Below are 20248 nucleotides of genomic sequence, written 5' to 3'. Positions count from 1 at the left end.
TTCACGGCACTACTGTTGACCTAGTGTGGACCATCCCTGGAAAAGCTGTCGTAAACCCTAACACATTGTGCAGATGAGCTGGTGACGATGATGGAAAAGGCACAGCAGGGGTTTCAAGCCGATTTCAAACAAATAAAGGCTTAAGTCCAAAAAAGACAGAGACAGGACAGATTTCGATGTAGGGAAGATTCAGGGGAAAGACCAGACCCTGTATTCAGGAAGAGCCAGGCTCCACGCCAGCCCATGGCTGCCCCCCCCTCAGGAAAGTATGTTTCTGGAGGTCCGATGTCCCATTTCAAGTGAACCTGCCAAGTTTTTAATCAGATAATCGTTTGGTGGAGTAAAAGCCAGACTGGCGTTGATAAGGCTGGTGTCTGTCACTGTCTCGCAGGGCAACCGGCGATGTGCTTTGCTGAGCCTCTTGTGCCTCTGGTTCGTCGGTGCAAAGGGAGAGGAGGAAATGGGCTCGGTGCTTTTCTAACGTTTCCATAGCAGAACTATGTTTTCAAGCAAAGCCCTGCACGCACTGAGGTCAAAACGGCTTATCCACGGCAGGCACACATGTAGAAATTGTAAATGGGCACCTGTGATATAGTGAGAGCTTCCTCCCACCCACCCTAGCCCGGCCCCTTCGGTGTCGCCCTCCCAGGACCCGGGAACACATCCGAAATGCCCGAGTGAGATGACCCTCTGGGGTGCTTTCCTGCTGCAGAAAATCTGGGCATATGTGACCCCAACCAGCAGTTTTCCCATCTGCCAGTCTGTCCTCTCCCCCAGACACAGTCCTTGATTTCTTTGGAAATATGTCTTTGACTGCCCCTGTTTGAACGAGACGGCCTGAACGTATGCGCAAAATCGAAGGTTAATGATAAAACCTCTCCGGAAAACATGCTGCTTGAACGGCCACGAGCCCCGGCTCCAGCGACTGCAGAGATCCTTGTTGGGTTTTCCTTTTGAAATCACACATGGCGCAGCCACAGGAGCCCAGGGCTGGCCGCCTCCCAACTCAGAAACGATTCCAACCATCTGCTAATGCCACCTGGCTATGGGGGCTTCCAGAAACACGTGCTCTGGGTCGTGACCAACACGCAATAAGGTCCTTCTACTGGACAAACACCCACTGGTGCTTTGTTTGTAAAGAGCAGGTAAGTGTGTCCGTTTGGGGTGCTTTGCAGGGGAACGAAGTACCCCTGTTCTTTACTGTTATTAAGACATCATCCACCTAAATCTTTGCACCTGCTATTGGTTTATCTTCCCCAAGGATCAAGTATGAGCATCTATCACCTCAGCCTTGGGGATCATCCTCACAGTTTTCCACTAGCCTGTGTCACTGTGGCAGGGGAGGTGGATGGGCAACAATTAGATAAGAGATGACCAGCGTCTCCCTAGAGAAGACCAGGGTCACCTCTTTACTGTGCTCCCGTAGCCAAAGACAGGTGGAACCCAGGCAAGACAGAGATCTCCCCGTGGGGTCAGCCCACATTGGCAGCCTCTCCCCTCCCACCCGCCTCCCCCGCTCCCTGCCAGCTTCACCTGGGAGCACTTCCTTAGAAATCACCTGCCCGTGAACCATCTTAGGGTCTGCTTCCGGGGCCTCCTCTCTCCTCAGCCACTGGGGGTCAGCCTGGGCTGACGAAGCTTATGGAGACTTCCAGAAACTGTATCTGCGTTAGGGGCGTTGCACCCATGGACAGACACAGATATAAATCCTCTCTCTTAGTCTGGCCCTGCTGGTTATGGGGACAAGCTTTTCTGTCCAAAGAGTAGCAGCAGCTGTCTTGTCATCTTTATCAGCTCCTGGAAATTCCAGTGCATTCCCTCCAGCGAGGGTGACATGGCAGACACAGGACAGAGGCAGAGAGTGGAGAGAGTATCCAGGTCCGCCTGAGAGATGTGACTAGTCAATGGCCATCCCAAGAGTAAGGGTGGAAAACAGGATGGGCGCAGGGCAGGAACACTTGGTTTACTGGGGAAGTAAGCCTCGTCTTATTTGGGTCCTTAGGCAGGATGCTGCATTGTCCTGCCCCCCAGGGGTTTTCTAGGTCACCAGAACACCCAGAGGGCGGGTTAAAACACAGACTGGGAGACCTCAGCCCAGAGCCTCTGATCTAGCAAGTTTGGGATGGGCTCCAAGAATCTGCATTTCTAACAAATATCCAGGTGGTGCTGAAGCTGTTCTGGGGACCCTACTTTGAGAACCTCTGGGCTACACCAGACACTCTTGTAGACCCCACCTGGAGTACCGTTCATCGCAGCGCATGACTCATTATGTGCTCAATCCTCAGGCTTCCTGAGCAGAGCAGAAGTTCCTGGGTGTTTAACACAGGTCTCCATCCTTAGGAGGACATACTCTACTGAGTGAGTGAATGGCCTCAACACCCAGGCCCTGGCGGGACCCACTCAGAAAACACACTTAGCACACACAAAGAGCACTGACTGACCAGTCACCAAGTGCCAGGCAGCGTACACCAGCCACCCCTTAAACCCCATAGCAATCCTACACCGTAGATGTGAGCGACAACCTGTTTTCACAGATGAAGGAACTGTGTCTCAGAGAGGTAAGTAATTTGACACAGCTAGGAGGGGGGCAGAATTGGAGCTGAAATAAACAGTCTGACTTCCAAGCTTGTACTCATAACCCCTACACACTAACCATTATACTCTGACTCCTACTCAATGACCTCTAGACCCTACCCCTCTACATGACCTCTACACCTTAACCCACTACACCATGACCTCTACACCATGACCACTACACTCTGGCCCCTACACCGTGACCCCTACACTATGACCTCTACACTATAACCCCTACACTCTGACCCCTATACCGTGACCCCCTACACTGTGACCTCTACACTATAACCCCTACACCTTAACCCCTAAAACATGACCCCTACACCCTAACCGCTACACTATGACCCTTATAACGTGACCTCTACACTATAACCCCTGCAACTCCACAGACACAATTCAAGAGGCTACCCAAGCATCCTTCTCCCGGGAAGACTTCCCTGAGCTCCCTGCCACCCGCAGCCCAAGCGGAATTCACTGTGCATCCCTTTTGAGGGGAGTTTGGGTTCTGTTGGAGAAGTAGGGGTGGTGGAGGGAGGCAGGGGCTGGCCCCGGGGGAGCCCCGCAGCCGCACTGGAACACGGCATCTTGTTCTAAAGGTCAGCTACTGCGGGGCTTTCCACATGGAAGCAGGATCAGGCGCCACGTTCTGGACTCCCTCAGCCTGCAGCCTCCAAAAGCAGAGTCTGAGTCAAGGGCATGTGGGGCTGTGATCCCAGGAGCAGGGGTGAGGGACGGGGGTGAGAGAGGGAAGGGAACGTCCACCTCGCTGCCTGGCCGCAGCTCAGGCCCCCAGACACTCAATCGGGGGGGCACTGGGTGAGAAGCCTCACGAACCCCCTCATCTACCCCTCGGCTCCCTGGAATGCTGTCCTGCCCCAGATGTCCAGGTGGGATGTGTGGGGGCCACATGGGTCCGGGATGTCCCTCACTGAGGTATCAGAGAAGGACCGAGCAGGACAGCGGTCCCCAACCTTTTTGGCACCAGGGACCGGTTTCGTGGAAGATAATTTTTCCATGGACAGGGTGTGGGCGTGGTTCAGGCAGTAATGTGAGCGATGGGGAGCAATGGGGGGCGGCAGATGAAGCTTCACTCACTCGCCCACCACTCACCTCTTTCTGTGCAGCCCGGTTCCTAACGGGCCGTGGACCGGTACCCGTCCACGGCCCGAGGGTTGGGGACCACTGGAGCGAGAGGACAGAGCCAGGCCGTGTCGGGCTGTATGAGGCTGGTCACAGCCTGCAGTAGGACAGGGGCCGGGAGGACCAAAGGGGTGCCCAGGAGGGTCCCATCCCAAGACCAGCAGAGACAGGGAGAGAGCCCAGGCACTGCCTCTCCCCGAGCAGGCCACCGAGTGGACAGATGTATGGGTGGACAGACAGAGGTCCCACAGGTGTATTGTAGAAGCATGAAGAGGACAGAATAACTCCCGACTGAGAGAGGCCTCGAAAAACCAGAAACGACCAAAGAGAAGGCAAAGACAGCATTGGACTAGAACTTCCCCAGCTTCTGGAATTAACATATTTCTCCAAATTTTTCTTGCCGTCAGTACCAATTCACCACTGATTTCTGCGTCCACCTACCTCATCCAGTGAAGAACAGGACGAGGGGTTGAACGGGGACGTTAAGGAAGAGAGAGCAAAAGACTGGAGCAGAGAGTTGACAGGAGATTATGTGAAAAATGGAAGCAGCACAGTAGAGAAGCCAGGCGCCATCAGGACCAGGAAGCGCAAGTTAACCACAGCAAGGGGCTCCCCTGGTGGCGCAGTGGTCGAGAGTCCACCTGCCGACGCAGGGGACACGGGTTCGTGCCCCGGGCCAGGAAGATCCCACATGCCGCGGAGCGGCTGGGCCCGTGAGCCATGGCCGCTGAGCCTGCGCGTCCCGAGCCTGTGCTCCGCAACGGGAGAGGCCACAACAGTGAGAGGCCCGCGTACCCCACACACACACACACACACACACAAAATGCACTTTATCTTTACAATACAGTTATTTTCAATGATAAGCATTACTGTAGAGCTACAGAAATAAAGACAGTGTGGACTGGCGTGGGACCTCGCCCAGCACCCCTCCAGCGCCGAAACCCAGACGGCTTCCTGTTCCCAGGGAAAGCCTGAGCTGTGGAAGAGCCAAGGCCGTCTTTCTGGCTCACAAAGCTGGAGACCAAGAAAGGTGAAAATGCCCCGAGCACATTGACTCAGTGTTTATTGTTTTGAGCCGACCCCTCAGGAAGGACCTGCACCGAGTGATGGGGTGGAGGCCGCACAGAACCAACCCGGCTGGCACGACGGAGGAGACGCTGGTCCATCGGGGCCCATGCCACATGCCTCCCCTCTGACCACAGGAGCACCTTCTGGAACCTTCCCCATCCACCGACCCCGCTCCCAGGCAGCACCTCTTCTCCAAGGCCCTCCCGAAGCCCCTCCCTGCCTGCACTGGGCCGGAGTGTCCATAGGGAGCTCAGGTCCCTTCAAAAAGGCAGCCCGAGGCTGAGCGGCCCTCTGACCACAGGGGACCACGGCTCGGCGGGGGCCATCGACAGCTTTGTTGGGGGAGGGGGCCATCATGACCACCGTCACCTGCAGGAGGGGGAGGAGGGGCGTGCCCCCCCCCCCAGGGCCAGGGCACTGACGCTGCACCGCTGCCCGGGTCCCGGTGGACGGAGCAAGACAAGGTGAGTGGACCAGCAGCCAGAGGCGATGATATGGGATGGGGTGGGGTGGGGGGACAGGGCCGGGGGGAGGGGGTGTAAGTCCCGGGAAGGACACGCTGAGGATCCACACAGGGGCAGCTGCTCCTCACTTCTAATCGATTTTGGCCTCGTCTGCCCATCTCATGGTCTGCGTGACACGCAAACTGAAGGAGAAATTGTCTATGCCTGACTCACAACTTTTTAACCTGCTAACCAACCACAGGAGATATTCCTTGTCGACAAAACGTTTCCTTGTTGGGTCATTTGTAGAGACATGGATGGACCTAGAGACTGTCATACAGAGTGAAGTAAGTCAGAAAGAGAAAAACAAATACCGTATGCTAACGCGTGTATGTGGAATCTAGAAAAATGGTACAGATGAACTGGTTTGCAAGGCAGAAATAGAGACACAGATGTAGAGAACAAACATATGGACACCAAGGGGGGAAAGCGGGGAAGGGGGGAGGGAGGTGGGATGAATTGGGAGATTGAGATTGACATGTGTACACTAATAGGTATAAAATGGATAAGTAATAAGAACCTGCTGTACAGCACGGGGAACTCCACTTCGCTGTACAGTAGAAACGAACGCAACATTGTAAAACAACTCTACCCCAATTTAAAAAGAAACAAACTTTTCCTTGCCCCTGGCTAATGTAAAAGAAGTTAGCTGCTAAGTGCAGAGGCGGTTGGATTTCCACGGCCTTCTTGGTTCCGGGCCATCCTGGCCGCACACCCTGCCCCCAACAACTAGGCCAGGACTGGCAAGGTCGAACGCCCCAAACTGGGGCGAATCTTGGGGAGCATCTAAACCTGGAACCCATGTGCTGCTGGGGAACAGACATCACAGCTTCAAACTGGGCTCCCACACGCCACCCACACGCCTGCTCTTCCCTTCTAATTTGCCTGCCAGTCTCTGAAAATGTGATGTTTAAGAAAGACGAAGTAAAAGATTTTAACCACTTACACCATTCCTCACCATCTTTCCACAAATAACAAAGAAATTGTCTTGTGATTTGGGTTGGGACAGTCCCTGGCAGAGAGCGGGGCTTTTTCTGACTCCTGTTTTCCCTTCAACACAGCGGGCCGTCTAAGCGTCCTTCCAGTTTAAAACTCTTCCAGGGACAGGAAAGGGGGCCCAAAACCACAGTCAGGTGGGTACGTCCAGGACGGCCAAGGCACACGACCTGTGACCTCTGCCCACACACTCATTCAGGGACCTCATGACAACGACCACTGCCCCTCAAGCAGGTGGCGTCTTTGTGCCCCACGCACAGAACTGGGGGGCGCTGAGCTGCAGGCAGGAGCTCCCAGGATGAGGGCCACACCCGGAGGAGCTGCAGGGCCCTGCTTGGTCAACAGCCCCGCCAGTGGGACCGCACCATGGCGGCAGGGGCCACAGGACTCAGAGGGCCGCACATCAGCCGGGCCCCGTAGGCCAGAGTCAGACTAGAGACAACCAGACGTGAGGTCGTGCATTTGAACTCAAAGGATCAGTCGTCCAGGAACGCGATGGCAGAGACTGGAACTGTCGGCAGTTCTGATGGAAAAGTCCTACATTTTGAGCTCATCACAAGCTTAATATGAACCAACACTGTGATGTGCTGTAGAGATGCTAATTAATAAGCTAGGACCTCGTCAGAGGGCTTCCAGAGAATTTCTATGGCTACTGCCCATCACCCCCATGTCTGTGCTGCCCATCACCCCCCGTGTCTCTCCCTCCTCCCTCCTGAGCTCAGACGTGTTTACAACTGTCTGTGAGACCTCCCCACCTGAATGTGCACAGACCCCTAAACCTGAACAATACTCACCAACATCCATTACCCACCCAGCACACCTGTCACACCTGCAGCCTGTTTTCCGGATCTCCTGGTGGTCCCGGCATCAGCCCCTGAGCCTTGTCTCACCTCCGTCCATGTCTCTCCCTCACCTCCTGCCAAAGCCTCTTCCCGGGGAGCAGCTGCCACTGACCTCCACACTGCTCCCCTCAGCTCAGCATCGGCACCTCCTGCCTGGACACTTGCTTCCCATCTGGCCTCTTTTCCTCGTCCACCAAAGAGCCCTGCAGAACGATTTTACAAAATGCACTTCTGCTGTTATCACATCCCTTCGTAAGGCCCCAGCTCCTGTAGAATAAAGTGAAAATCCCGTAGCCAGGTCCCCCTGCACCTGTCATCTCGTCCACCTGGAGGACGTCCTGCCACGGGCCACACTTTCGTCCATGCCGGACTCTCATGCGGACAGTAACTCAGCCCTTTCAGCCCCCCTAGTTCAAGAGCTGGCCTGAAGGTGAACTCTGGAGCGTCCCCTGGTCACCCAGCCCTGCTCCCAAATCTCTGCCCTCCTCTCCACCCGCATGCACTTCACCTTGGTGATTTTCACACTGTGGAATGAATCTCTGTTTACATGTCACTCCTGGCCATGAGAGAGCAGGACACGAGAGTGTCCTGTGTTTGTAACTCCAGCACCAGGCTTAGAGCCTTCAAATGCCTGCTGAAAAAAAGAAGAGAAATTAATAAATCCATACCTAAGTGCATGGATGGATGGATGGATGGATGGATGGATAGATGGGTCCCACCCCCCCTCCATCCCTTTGCATATTGCATCTCCCCCTCCTGCCTACACCAGCGAAATCTTCCCCAGGCATCTTCTCGGGTGCCATTTACAGCAGCAGGACTGTCCTTCCAAGGCCAGCCCACGGCCCCCCAATGTGCGAGCGTGCCTTGGGGAGGGTTTCCAATAAGAATCGTGAAGCACAGAAGCCTCTGGGCACAGCAACACAGCCTCCGGAGGGGCTGCTTCTGGAGCTGAGGCACCACCTGCCAGAGGAGAAGGGGGCCTTTCCGGACGGGCAAGTGAACCCAGGACGCGAGAGGAGTCGTCATGTGTGTCATCTCTTATAGGAACACAAGGCCTTGATGGAAAAGGGAGCAAGGGGCCTGCCACCCAGAAGAGGTGACAAACAAACCTCCTGAACCCTTCACAGCTGTGACTGCCACGCAGCCCCGACAGTTCAGCTGGGCGGGATCCCAGATCCTTCACAGTGAAAGTAGGAGGGAACTTTACTGACTGTGAATTAACATCTTACCCCCTTTCAGAGCATCTGGCACTGGAAGCAAAGGTTCTCATTACATGCACAAGACTTGAAATACACGGGCAGTCAGAGTATTTTATCTTTCGAGAAATATTCAAAGGACATGACACCCCAGTCTTGGGAGCTCCAGCTACCTGAAGACACCCCAGCAGACCTTAAACGCCATGTCTGAGAACGCCTTCCAAGGGGGGCAGCCGCGTGGGACGTCCCTCTGCCCAGCTCTTCCCCTCTTCCTCATCGTGGCTCAAAGGTGAGAGTTACCTGAATTCCGGTTGAAGATTTATTACACCAGCTACCAAGAGACTTTTTATGTCGAAGCTTTTTTGGGGGTTTTCTGCCCTCCTGGCAAATCAGAGAGGCAAGAAGACACCAGCGGAACAGATTAAGAGGTGAAATATTTTCAAAGAACCGCTATTATATTGCAAGGAGAGCTTCAATCTAATTTAATACACAGTTCAGGTTTTCTGGTTGGCTTAATAGTTACTCTAAGTGAGGGAAAATGGGTATAAAAGAAGAAAGAAAGAGAAGGAAAGAAATAATTTAACTGCCATTAGAGTACTGCTATGTGGCCACGTTACAGATGAGGAAACTGAGGTTCAGAGACGTTTTTTAAAAACTAACCCAAGGTCACAGAGCTGCTGAGCTTTGATGCCAGGATGCAAGCCTGTGCATCGGCAGAGGGGGGGAAGCGGACTGGACCCCGGGTCTGCTGAGGTGGAGGGTCACCCACAGGCACCCGGCAGGCAGAGGAGTTGGCCTGTCCAATCCAGAACCTGCCAGAGAACAAGGCCGGAGGTCTGCCTTCCCACAAGGGGTCACCGAGCATCCCTGATGCTGGACAGAGACTTGGGAGCTTTGAAAAGGGAAGGAATCTCCCCCAAGAAGACAACACGCCCAGGGCTTTGGGGATGGGAGTCACACTGCCTCTGTGTGCAAAATAAAAGCTGAAAATCCAGGTTACAGCAGACCTAGATTCACAATCTCCAGGCTCCTGACAGAAGCAAACGTATATCCTTTCTGGAGGTATTTTAAATTCAGGCCACAAAGAATCCCCACAGATAAACTTGAATTTTTTAAATCATGATATGTATGAGGAAACAAACCATTTCAATCTAGAATCAATGACAACAACAAAAAGTGAGGAGAGAGGATTCACTGAGAAAATGAAAGGGAATTATCAAATTCAAAAATATAAAGATGCTTAATATGCTGAAATGGAGAAAAACCAAAGGAACAAGAGACTCTCAAAATTGACCATATAGTTTTAATAAAGTACAAAGTGGAATTTCTGAAAATGAAAAATATAATAATTGAAATTGAAAACTCCATGGGTTGAAGAGCAGAATAGATTTAGCTGGAGAGAGAAATAGTCCATTGCAGAGCAGAGCTGACAAAATTACACGGAAGTCTCACCTGAGAGAAAAGAAATGCAAAAGAAAGAAAAGCACTAATAATGGAAATCCTACCAAAAAAGATAACGAAACAGTCCACGTTCTGCAGTGAGACAGCCACAACTGGTGAAAAGTATTTTTAAATAATCATAACCGTTTTGAAGTCTCTGGAAACCGCCCTAAGGGCATAGAGCAACTGAAAAGACATTTGTGCAAGAAAACCTGCTAAATCTCAGTGAAAATTGCCAGAATCTGTAGCTCTTGAGCCACCACCAACTCCCTCCCCTCCCCACCAGCTGCCTTCCAGAGGGCTAAACCTTCTACCTTCTGTCTGACAAAATCGGTTTTGCATCAAAGGGATATTTTGAGAACGGAAAATTAGAGGTCAATCTTTTTCATAAGCATAGACACAAATATCTTAAAGAAAACATTAGCAAATCCAATCCAGCAATATATGCAAACGGTAATAAGCATGTCCAAGTTGGGTTTATTCCAGAAATGCAAGGTTGACCTGTCATTGAAAATCACTTACTGTGTTTCACCACATTAAAAGAATAATGGGAAAGTACAAGGCCACATCAGTAGGTGCAGATAAGTATTTGGTCAAACAGCCACACACAGGTGGGGACGCAAGGGACTATAGTGGGGCTGACCTGGGTGACGGTGACATGGAAGACCCATCAAGTTGTAACACAAACTGGCATGTTTCCAAATGTAAGTTACACTCAATTTGAAACCTTTCTAAGAATGATGGCCCAAATTTTCTCATAACAATTAAAGAAATTAAATAAGTTAAAATCTTCTCACATACGAAGCATGATAGCCATTCTGACAGGTGTGAAGTGATACCTCATTGTGGTTTTGATTTGCATTGTTCTAATAATTAGCAATGATGAGCATCTTTTCTTCTGCCTGCTGGCCATCTCTATGTCTTCTTTGGGAAAAAAAATTTCTATTCAGGTTTTCTGCCCATATTTGATTGGGTTGTTTGTTTTTTTTTTTTTTGAGGTCGAGTTGTATGAGCTGTTTATGTATTTTGAATATTAACCCCTTGTTGATCATCATTTGTAAATATATTCTCCTATTCCATAGGTTTCCTTTTGTTTTGTTGATGGTTTCCTCTGCTGTGTAAAAGCTTTTAAACTTAATGAGGTCCCATTTGTTTATTTTTGCTTTTATTTCTTTTGCCTTCAGAGACAGATCCAAAAAATATTGCTATGATTTATGTCAAAGAGTGTTCTGCCTATGTTTTCTTCTAGGAGTTTTATGGTTTCAGGTCTTACATTTAGGTCTTTAATCTACTGTAAGTTTATTTTTGTATACGGTGTTAGAGAATGTTCTAATTTTCGTTGTTTTACATGCGGCTGTCCAGCTTTTCCAGCACCACTTGCTAAAGAGACTGTCTTCTCTCCATTGTATATTCTTGCCTCCTGTGTCGTAGATTAATTGACCATACATGTGTGAGTTTATTTCTGGGCTCGCTATTCTGTTTCATTGACCCATGTATCTGTTTTTGTGCCAGGACCATGTGGTTTTGATGACTGTAGCTGAGTAGCATAGTCTGAAGTCTGGGAGGGTGATTCCTACAATCGTGTATGTTTAATTAAAAATCAGTCACCCAGGATGCACCCACAGATTTGTGCACAAGGAGGTCTGTTACAGAGTTATTTATCATCATGCAAAATTACAAACAACAGGCTGCTCAAATAAGTTACATGCAACAGATTACTTTGTAGTGTAAAAATCACATTTTCATGTGAAAAATCAGTTGAGCTACACATTTATGGTGCGTGCACTCTTTTGTGTATATTATACTTCAATAAAAAGTTTATCCAAAAATTACACTTTTAAAGAATACTTGGGCTTCCCTGGTGGCGCAGTGGTTGAGAGTCCGCCGCCGATGCAGGGGACACGGGTTCGTGCCCCGGTCCGGGAGGATCCCACATGCCGCGGAGCGGCTGGGCCCGTGAGCCATGGCTGCTGAGCCTGCGTGTCCGGAGCCTGTGCTCCGCAACGGGAGAGGCCACAACAATGAGGGGCCCGCGTACCGCCCAAAAAAAAAAAAAAAAAAGAATACTTAATGACATAGTTACACGCAGATAATATAATGTTAAGTAAGAGAGAATTGCATACATAATAGGAGTCAAATTTTAAATACACACAACATTTAATATATATATTATATGTGTATAAATGTATGTGTATCACTGAAAGAAATCCACAAAGCTAGTGTGGGAGATTATCTGAGGATAGTGAGATCATGTGCAAGTTTGCAAACTTTTTTTCTTTTTCTTTTTTTATTCCTTTGGCCGCACCACGTGACATGCAGGATCTTAGTTCCCCAACCAGGGATCAAACTTGTGCCCCCTGCAGTGGAAGCACAGAGTCTTAACCACTGGGCCACCAGGGAAGTCTGCAAGCTTTCTTTTATTCATTATACTCTGTGGTATAATCATTCAAATGTTCTACATAGAGCATTATTAGATGGAGAGAGGGAGGGAGGGAGGGAAGGAGAAGGAAAAGAAAGAAGAGAGAGAGGAAGGAAGGAAGGAAGGAAGGAAGGAAGGAAGGAAGGAGGAGGGAGGGAGAGAGAAAGAAAGAAGAAAGAGGGACTTCCTTGGTGGTCCACTGGGTAAGACTCTGAGCTCCCAATGCAGGGGGCCCGGGTTCCATCCCTGGTCGGGGAACTAGATCCCACAGGCCACAACTAAAGATCCTGTGTGCCGCAACTAAGACCCGGCGCAGCCTAAATAAATAAATAAATATTTTTAAAAATAATAAAGTGCCGTACTTGTGCAGGCCCTGTACTCTAGGTAATATTTAAAAGAAAAAAGAGAGAGAGAGAAAGAAATTAATTTCATGGAGGCCCTTTCACTTGACATGTCACTTGACACGTGGACACGTATGGACAGTTGAAATGCTGAAAGGCTCAACCTCTAGTCAAATAGGTTTTGACGCTTTGAAAAGCATTTCCGTGCTTTGGTTGCCTGGCCCCAGTCCCCACAAAGCGCCCCAGAGTGGAGGAGGAGAGAGCGGCTGGGCGTGTTCCTCATGCTCTGGACAAGGCTGTGGCCCTGCATGCACACCGCTTCCTGGGCTCTAAGGGCACCCTCCTTCCCGGGGTGCAGACGCCTTGCTGGTGGTTGGGATGGAACCACGCCACACCGAGGCCGGCGGTGCCAGTTCCACAGCGGCCAGGAGCTGGTTCTCCAGCCACAAAACCCACTCTCGGGAAGAAAGGCTCAGAAACAAGCTCAGTCACCATGGAGGGAGGTTCAGATTCAGTCACGATGAACCTGATCCCGGCGCGGGTAGGATCAGTCCTCTAAAAAGAAACCACGTCCAGGACGCTAGGCGCAATTACAAAACTGAGACGGTTCCTATAAAGCCAGCCGTAATCAAAGTCTTACCCAGAAGCTGCGCACTGGATTCCCAGGGAGCTCAAGCGGCCACAAGGCCTGTGGGCAGGGCCTGAGGCTGGAGGAAAACACGTGGGGAGAGTCACATCCATTTCAAAAGATGGGAAATCACCGAATGAGAACCAAAGATCTCCTAAGAATTGGTTTCAAACACGTCATTTGAGAAGGACAAGGTGAAGAGCAAGGGAGAGTGTTGAAGACAAAATGGGGAGAAAGAGAGAAAAAGAACATTTCTGAACAGCAAAGAAATCTGTAGATAATCTGTGCAAGTCAGTTTTTAAGATGAGTTCACGGAAAAGCACAACTGGGCTGCAGGGGGATGAGGACGAGTGTCATCGCCCATCAGACTGACGTACACGTTAAGTGACAACAGCCAGTGCTTGTGAACGGGACACAGAACCTCACCCACTGCTGTGAATTCCCAGTCTTTGGGGGAAGAATCTGCCAGACCTGTCAAGTCTCAAAACCACATACTCAATGACCCAACGGTCTCACACTGGGAATTTATCCCACAGGAAAAAGGCAGCAGCTTCCAAGGCCTGTGACATGGTGAGGTGGTGTGTGCTCAGATCCCAGCATTGTTTGAGGCAGCAAGAAACTGGAAACAACCTGAATTCCCAGCAAAATAAAACGATAAAATTCTTTAAAAAGAGGAATTAAATAAACCATGGCACAGCCATTCTCTGGAATATTAAGCAGCAACGAAAAAGGTGGTGTCAGATCTCCATCTGTGTTGCCTCCGTGGATGAACCACTGTGCTGTGACATGAGAAGGCCAGTCCCTGAGTGTGGAGTCCAGGCCCATCTAAGTGAAAAAAAAAAAGGGCAATCTCACGTGGGTGTGTTTGCAGCGTGGAGAAAGGTGAAGGAGGATACAGGTGAGGCTGCCAACGCCAGTTACCTTGGGGTGAGCAGGGGATGTATCATGGGAATAATGAAATTTTTTACTTTTTTTTTAATTGAAGTATAGTTGATTTACAATGTTGTGTTAATCACTGCTGTACAGCAAAGTGATTCAGTTATGCATATATATACATTATTTTTTATATTCTTTTCCATTATGGTTTATCACAGGATATTGAATATAGTTCCCTGTGCTATACAGTAGGACCTTGTTGTTTATTCATTCTATATATGAAAGCTTACATCTGCTAACCCCAACTTCCCACTCCATCCCTCCCCCAACCCCCTCTCCCTTGGCAACCACCAGTCTGTTCTCTATGTCCATGATTCTGTTTCTGTTTCATAGATAGATTCATTTGTGTCATATTTCAGGGAATAATGAAATTTTCTAATTAAAAAAACTAAACTTACAATCCCAGCTCAGAGAGTCTATGTACATCTCAATTACAAAAGTAGAAAGCACTCATCAAGATGAAAAACTTCTGCTTATGAAGACAAGCCCCAGACCAGGAGAAACTTGTGTAATGTGTATACCTGACTGTTGATTTCTACCCAGAAGATATAAAGAAATACAAATCAATAAGAAGACACGGCAATTTAAAAATGAGCAAAAAACATGAACAAATACTTCACAAAGTGAAATACACAGTTGTCCAACAAGTAGATAAGAAGAAGCCCAACACCGTCAGTTTTCAGGAAAATGCAAATGAGAATCTCAAGGAGATACTGTTGTGCACCCACCATGATGGCTAAAGTTCAGGGTTGACAGTATCAAGTGCTGACAGCACTGCTGCTGGGGGTGAAGAACGGTCCGGCCAGAAAACAGCCTGGCAGTTTCTCATGAAATTGAACACACACTACCCAACGACTCAACAATACCCTCCAAGAGAAACAAAAACAACAACCATACAAGGGCATTATGCAAGAACGTTTATAGCAGCATTTTTCATGGTGGCCAAAACCTGGACAAAATGTAACACATGTCAACAAGTAATGGACAAACAGATGGGAACCCTACTCCTCAGTAAAAGGAAAGGAGACGCTGACACACAAACCACAGGGTTCAACCCCAGGGACGTCACCTGACACAAAAGAAGGGGGATGGAAAAGTCCCTCGTGCAGAGCTCAAGGTGGCCAGTCTCTAGGGGCCAAATCAGAACACGGTGCCTGGGGAGCCAGCAGACTGGTGCCAGGGCTCGAGGGAACCCAGGGCTCCGTACCCGCTTGTGTGTATCTGCGGAAGCTCATGGAATCATCCGCTTACGATCTTACATTCACTGCATGTAAATATTACCTCCATCAAATCAAAGTAGCAAGCCTCAAAGATCAACGTTTGGATAAATTTGGATTTGGAGCCAAGGGGAAGCCAGTGCCACGGGGATGCAGGCCTGGCAGGCTGCAGTGCCCCCATCGTGCAGACCTCCACCCCCTCTACCCCCAGGAGTCATGGTGAGGTTGGGCTTGTCATCCCCCCAAGCCCCTCTGGTCCTGTGGGCAGAGAGGCAGGGACTGCGGGCGTGGGTGGAATGTGGCAGATGGCTGCTGCAGGGGCCCCAGGCTGACAGTGTCTGTCCTCCGGCTCCCACCCTGAGAGGCCAGGCAGCCATGGACCCCAGACCACAAGCCAGTGGAAGTCAGCGTCTCTGCATACACCTATGGCCGTGAAGATGCCCCCGCACCTGGCCGTCTAGGGGCAATATTCCTGCCCTCACCTTCAAATGGAGGGAAAGGGAGCCAGAGGTGGGCGTGACTCATCCTCCACCCCACAGCTTCCAAGCTTAGATCAAGGCCCAAACTTGAGTCCCAGACCCCACTTAGCCTTCAAGGGCATGGCCAAGGTTGTATCTCCAAGCTCAGCACCTTGGCTTCTTTTTTTAAATTAATTTTTATTGGAGTATAGTTGATTTACAATGTTGTGTTAGTTTCTGCTGCATAGTAAAGTGAATCAGTTATACATATACATATGTCCACTCTTTTTTAGAGTCTTTTCCCATATAGGTCATTACAGAGTATTGAGTAGAGTTCCCTGTGCTATACAGTAGGTCCTTATTAGTTACCTATGCTATATATAGTAGTGTGTATATGTCGGTCTAAGCTCAGCCCTTCGGTTTCTGATGCAACAAGTTCTGACTCCCCAGAACAGAAGACACCCCCCACTCGCCCCCGCCATCATCTCTGACGGAGGAACTGTCCTTGAGCTGAAGCCCATAAAGCAACTCAATCCACTCCCGTCTGCCCAGTGGCCTCTGTGGCTTCATGACGGCGGCTGGGAACATCCGTGTAAATTAGTCTCGGGGGGGAGCCTGTCGGCTACAGAAGGTAATAAAACATTGACACTGGCAAGAGTTAATTAAAGCTTTTACAAGAGTTTGCTCATGGAGGGCCTTTGAGTTCAAGCCAAACCCCAAAAGCCTGGAGAAATTAATGAAATTCACACACATCCCCAGCCTGGCCGTCCTCCTAGGTAGTAATAAGCCATCGACAATTAGCACAAGTTTACTCTTTCTTTAATGACTTAACTTGCAACAGCAGAGTGTGAAAGACAGCATTGCGCAGTCCACAGAAGGCGGCAAAGGGGTTCTCAGAGATAACACTTGCCTGCTTACAGAACATTTTACTTTGGGTGGTGAGGAAATAAATTAAGCAAAGAAAGGTTATTGGTGCCACGGCCCATCCAGCTGTAATGATGATGCCTCTCTGTGGGGACTCAGCCAGGACCCCATCTCCTGTCGGTCGGTAGAGCCATGGACACCAAGGCATTGAGGAGAGCCACAGAGGCCACTGGGGCGGCCGGCGGCAGACCTGCAGAGACATGCAGCCTGAAACACACCCAGACAGTAGTAAGTCGCCACCCTGAAGGTGCCCGCCCCACGACCAGCAGCCTGGCGTGTCCGTGGGCCCAGGAGAGGGGCTGGCCTGGCCTCCCTCGGGGGTCAAACAGTGGTACCCTCGGGCCAGAAGCATGTTTCCATACCTATTCCAAAAGGACACCCAAGACTCTAAGCAGTTATTTTAGGGATAACTGGACTTCCACTGAGCCGTGCAAGCTTAAATCAGTAGTTCTCAAAGTGGAGCCTGGAGGAGCCGCATCAGCCTCACCTACGGGCTTGTTAGACCCACACATTCCGGGCCTGCCAGAGGCCCTGGGCCAGAGGCTTGGAAGGGCCCAGCCCAGGGCGCTAACATCCCCATGGGTTCCACCTCTTGCTTCCCTTCAATGCCTTCTTTTGAAGAGTCACACCTGGGAGAAAGGGAGCCTGTCACTGGGCCCCTGGCACAGAAGGGAACCTGGTTCACCTGGAGCGGTGGAACTGGGCTGCAGCAGGCAGCAGGTTTCCTGTTTCCAGGGGAATTTAAACTGAGGCCACGTGGTCACTGGGCAGCATGGGGTCCCCAGGATTTAACATCAACTGAAGTGCGGCTACTTTGTAATTAATGTGCAAAAACAGCAAGAGGAACTGAGGGATGATGGGTGGATGAATGGATGGATGACGGATGATAGATGATGGATGAATGGATGGATGACGGATGATAGATGATGGATGGATGATGGAGGGATGGATGATGGATGGAGGGATGGATGAAGGATGATGGATGGATGATGGATGGCTGGCTGGATGGATAGATGGATGGACGATGGATGGTGGATGGATGACAGATGATGGATGGTGGATGGATGACAGATGATGGATGGTGGATGGATGGATCATGGATGGGTGGATGGATGACGGATGGACGATGGATGGTGGATGGATGGATCATGGATGGATGGATGGATAGATGGATAGATGATGGATGGATGGATGGATGATGGATGGATGGAGCAATGTAGAAAAAGTTAACTGTGGCATCTAGGGGGTGGCTTGTGAATGTCCACAGAACAATTCATTCAACTTTTCTGAAAAAGCTTGAAAATTTTTCTACTAAAATGTTGTGGAAGAAATCAAGTGAGAACCGACTTTCATGACTGCCCCTTTGACCCTAGATTCGTGGTTCTGTGACACCTGCACCCACCACACACACGACATGTAAGTCCAGCCATCCCCGGTTCGGGCTGGTCCCAGGGGTTTCAGGAGGGTAAACACCTCAGCAGATTCACCTGCACAATTAAAAATTCACCAAGGATGGGACAAAGGCAAGGGAGGCGGTGAAACCAACCCTAGCTCACCACACAACTTGGAGTCGGGAAATTACAATCTGGAAATTTTACACGAGGGCTACGGAAACTAATGGCAGAAGGAAAGCCAGTGAAATGGGTTATCCACATCAGCGTGGAGCCAAACGAACGAGGCTCAAGAGTTACAGACGCCCGAGGGAAGGTTCGCCCAGGTACCTAATTAACAGCAATAAATGGGACGTCAGATGCCAAGGGGGACCGAGGCAGAGAAGCCACTGTCGACTTAAAAAAAAATGCACAATGTGAGAGTTGTGAGCTAAGTTTTATTTGGGGCAAAATGAGGACTGCAGCCCGGGAGACAGCATTTCAGATAGCTCTGAGAAACTGCTCCAAAGAGGTGGAGGGAAGGTCCGTATATGTGTGATTTTCATTCAAGGGGAGTACATGCAATCAAACACGTATTTTTTTACAGAAGGTTTCTGCTAGTCACGAGAAGCAGTCATCACCATGAAGGATTTCAGTGCTTATCTAGATAGGAGGAGATACAAGAATTGGGCTCATAAAATCTGCTCCTGAAAATATGTATCTGCAGACCTGTTCTGCCAGTCTTTCCCAGAGCAGAGTGCCTCATTTCTGCTCTCCACCCGAGCTCCTTTCAGGGGGGTGTTGAAAGTCAGCAGCTGCAGCAGCACCTGATTTAATCCTCGTAGAAGTAGGTGGCAGGTGCCAACGACAAGTGCCAATTTGTACTTGATACCATCTTCGTGCATTTAAATCCGCAATCATTCCGTGAAACGAGGAGGGACGCAGGGAGGAAGACAAACCTGGGCCGTGGGGCGGGCGGTGTGTCTGCCTGAGCTCTTGCGGAGACCCAGCTGCGCTCCAAGGTCTAGCTGGGCCCCCAGGAGCTTTGAAGATGCTCATTCCCAGCCCCACACCCAGATCCACAGAGTGAGTGTTCACTCAGGAACAAACAGTCTGCATTTTTGCCAAGTTTGTGGGGCTATTCTAATAAGAGGCCTCCGTAGGAACCAGGACCCCACCTGGAAGCTGCCGGAGGCCGGAGGCAGGTGCTCTCAGTGCCCTGCCCACATCGCAGTGCCTGATGGGGTGGCCATGCTACTGGGGGGACACTGTGAGTGCCACCTCTGCCTGAGGGTTCTCTCCAGCCGCCCTGAGGGCTGCTCTCAGCCCACCACCCAGCACCTCCCCAACCTCCAGGGGCCTGGCTCTGAGATCCCCAGCCGCCCAGCAAGAACCTGTGCGTTAACCCACCTGTACAGGCTGTGTCCCCGTCCCACTGCCCACCCACGTCCCCCGGCGTGGAAATAAACAAGGACCACCCATAGGAGAACAAGCAAAAGCTATCTCCCCTATTCAGAGCGTGAGACAGCAAGGGAACTCAGCCACCGGCATGTGGCAGAGACGGGCGTGCAGGCCAGGGAGGGGGACGGGGGAGGCTGGAAGCAGGCAACTAGAAGCGGGGCATCCCGCGGGCCTGGCAGGGGGTACATTCGGCTTTCTTCTCTTGTTGATGCTAAGTTGAATACGGGGACAAAAATTAGGGAAGCTGGCAGTTCGTGACCAAGCCTGACCGTTGGGATGATTGCAGCAGAGGCTGTGGTCTGGCTTCCTGGGCAGGTGCAGCAGGGAGTGGGCAGGGTGCCATGGTCACGTGTGGTCTGGCTGTTGCCCACGAGTGCATGTGTCTCACTGGGACCCCCCCCCCATATGCCAAGTGCTCCAGCCACTGTCTCAGGTCTGCTGGAGGGGCGGTACTCAGCGTGAGACCTTCCTGAGGAGGAAGATGAGGTAGGCGGTCTGTGAGACAGCTGAGCCGAGGCCCCCAGAGGCCTCAGCAGCTCCTGGCCCACCACATTGCAGGGCCCTCCTCTTCCTGACACCCCCTGGAGCAGACGCAACAATGGCCCCAGAGATGCCCACATCCTAAGCCTGAAACCTGTGACTATGGTACTCTTCAGGGAAAAGGGCCGCTGCAGATGTGAGGAAGGACCTCGAGGTGGGGTGATTACCCAGAATACAGGGGTATGGCAGGGGGCT

At 50.7% G+C, this 20248-nt stretch overlaps 1 protein-coding gene across 7 annotated transcripts in view; it reads right to left on the bottom strand.

Annotated features, from left to right (window-relative positions):
- APMAP (adipocyte plasma membrane associated protein) overlaps positions 1-20248 on the bottom strand; it is a 98153-nt gene that overhangs the window by 32040 nt on the left and 45865 nt on the right. The window contains exon 9 of one of the 7 annotated variants that reach the window (XM_060123090.1): positions 16612-16889. The exons of 4 other annotated variants lie outside the window; for them this stretch is intronic. In XM_060123090.1, the coding sequence (XP_059979073.1) occupies positions 16725-16889 (165 nt within the window). In that variant the 3' untranslated portion in view covers positions 16612-16724. Of the gene's footprint in view, positions 1-16611; positions 16890-18503; positions 18716-20248 lie in introns of those variants that run through there. 2 more of the 7 variants (XM_060123084.1, XM_060123089.1) reach the window with 2 other exon arrangements.

This window comes from Lagenorhynchus albirostris, chromosome 15 (assembly GCF_949774975.1).
Source record: "Lagenorhynchus albirostris chromosome 15, mLagAlb1.1, whole genome shotgun sequence".
Classification (NCBI taxonomy): Eukaryota; Metazoa; Chordata; class Mammalia; order Artiodactyla; family Delphinidae; genus Lagenorhynchus; species Lagenorhynchus albirostris.
Note: the sequence above shows the minus strand (reverse complement) of the source record. Positions and strands in the feature narration are given on the sequence as shown.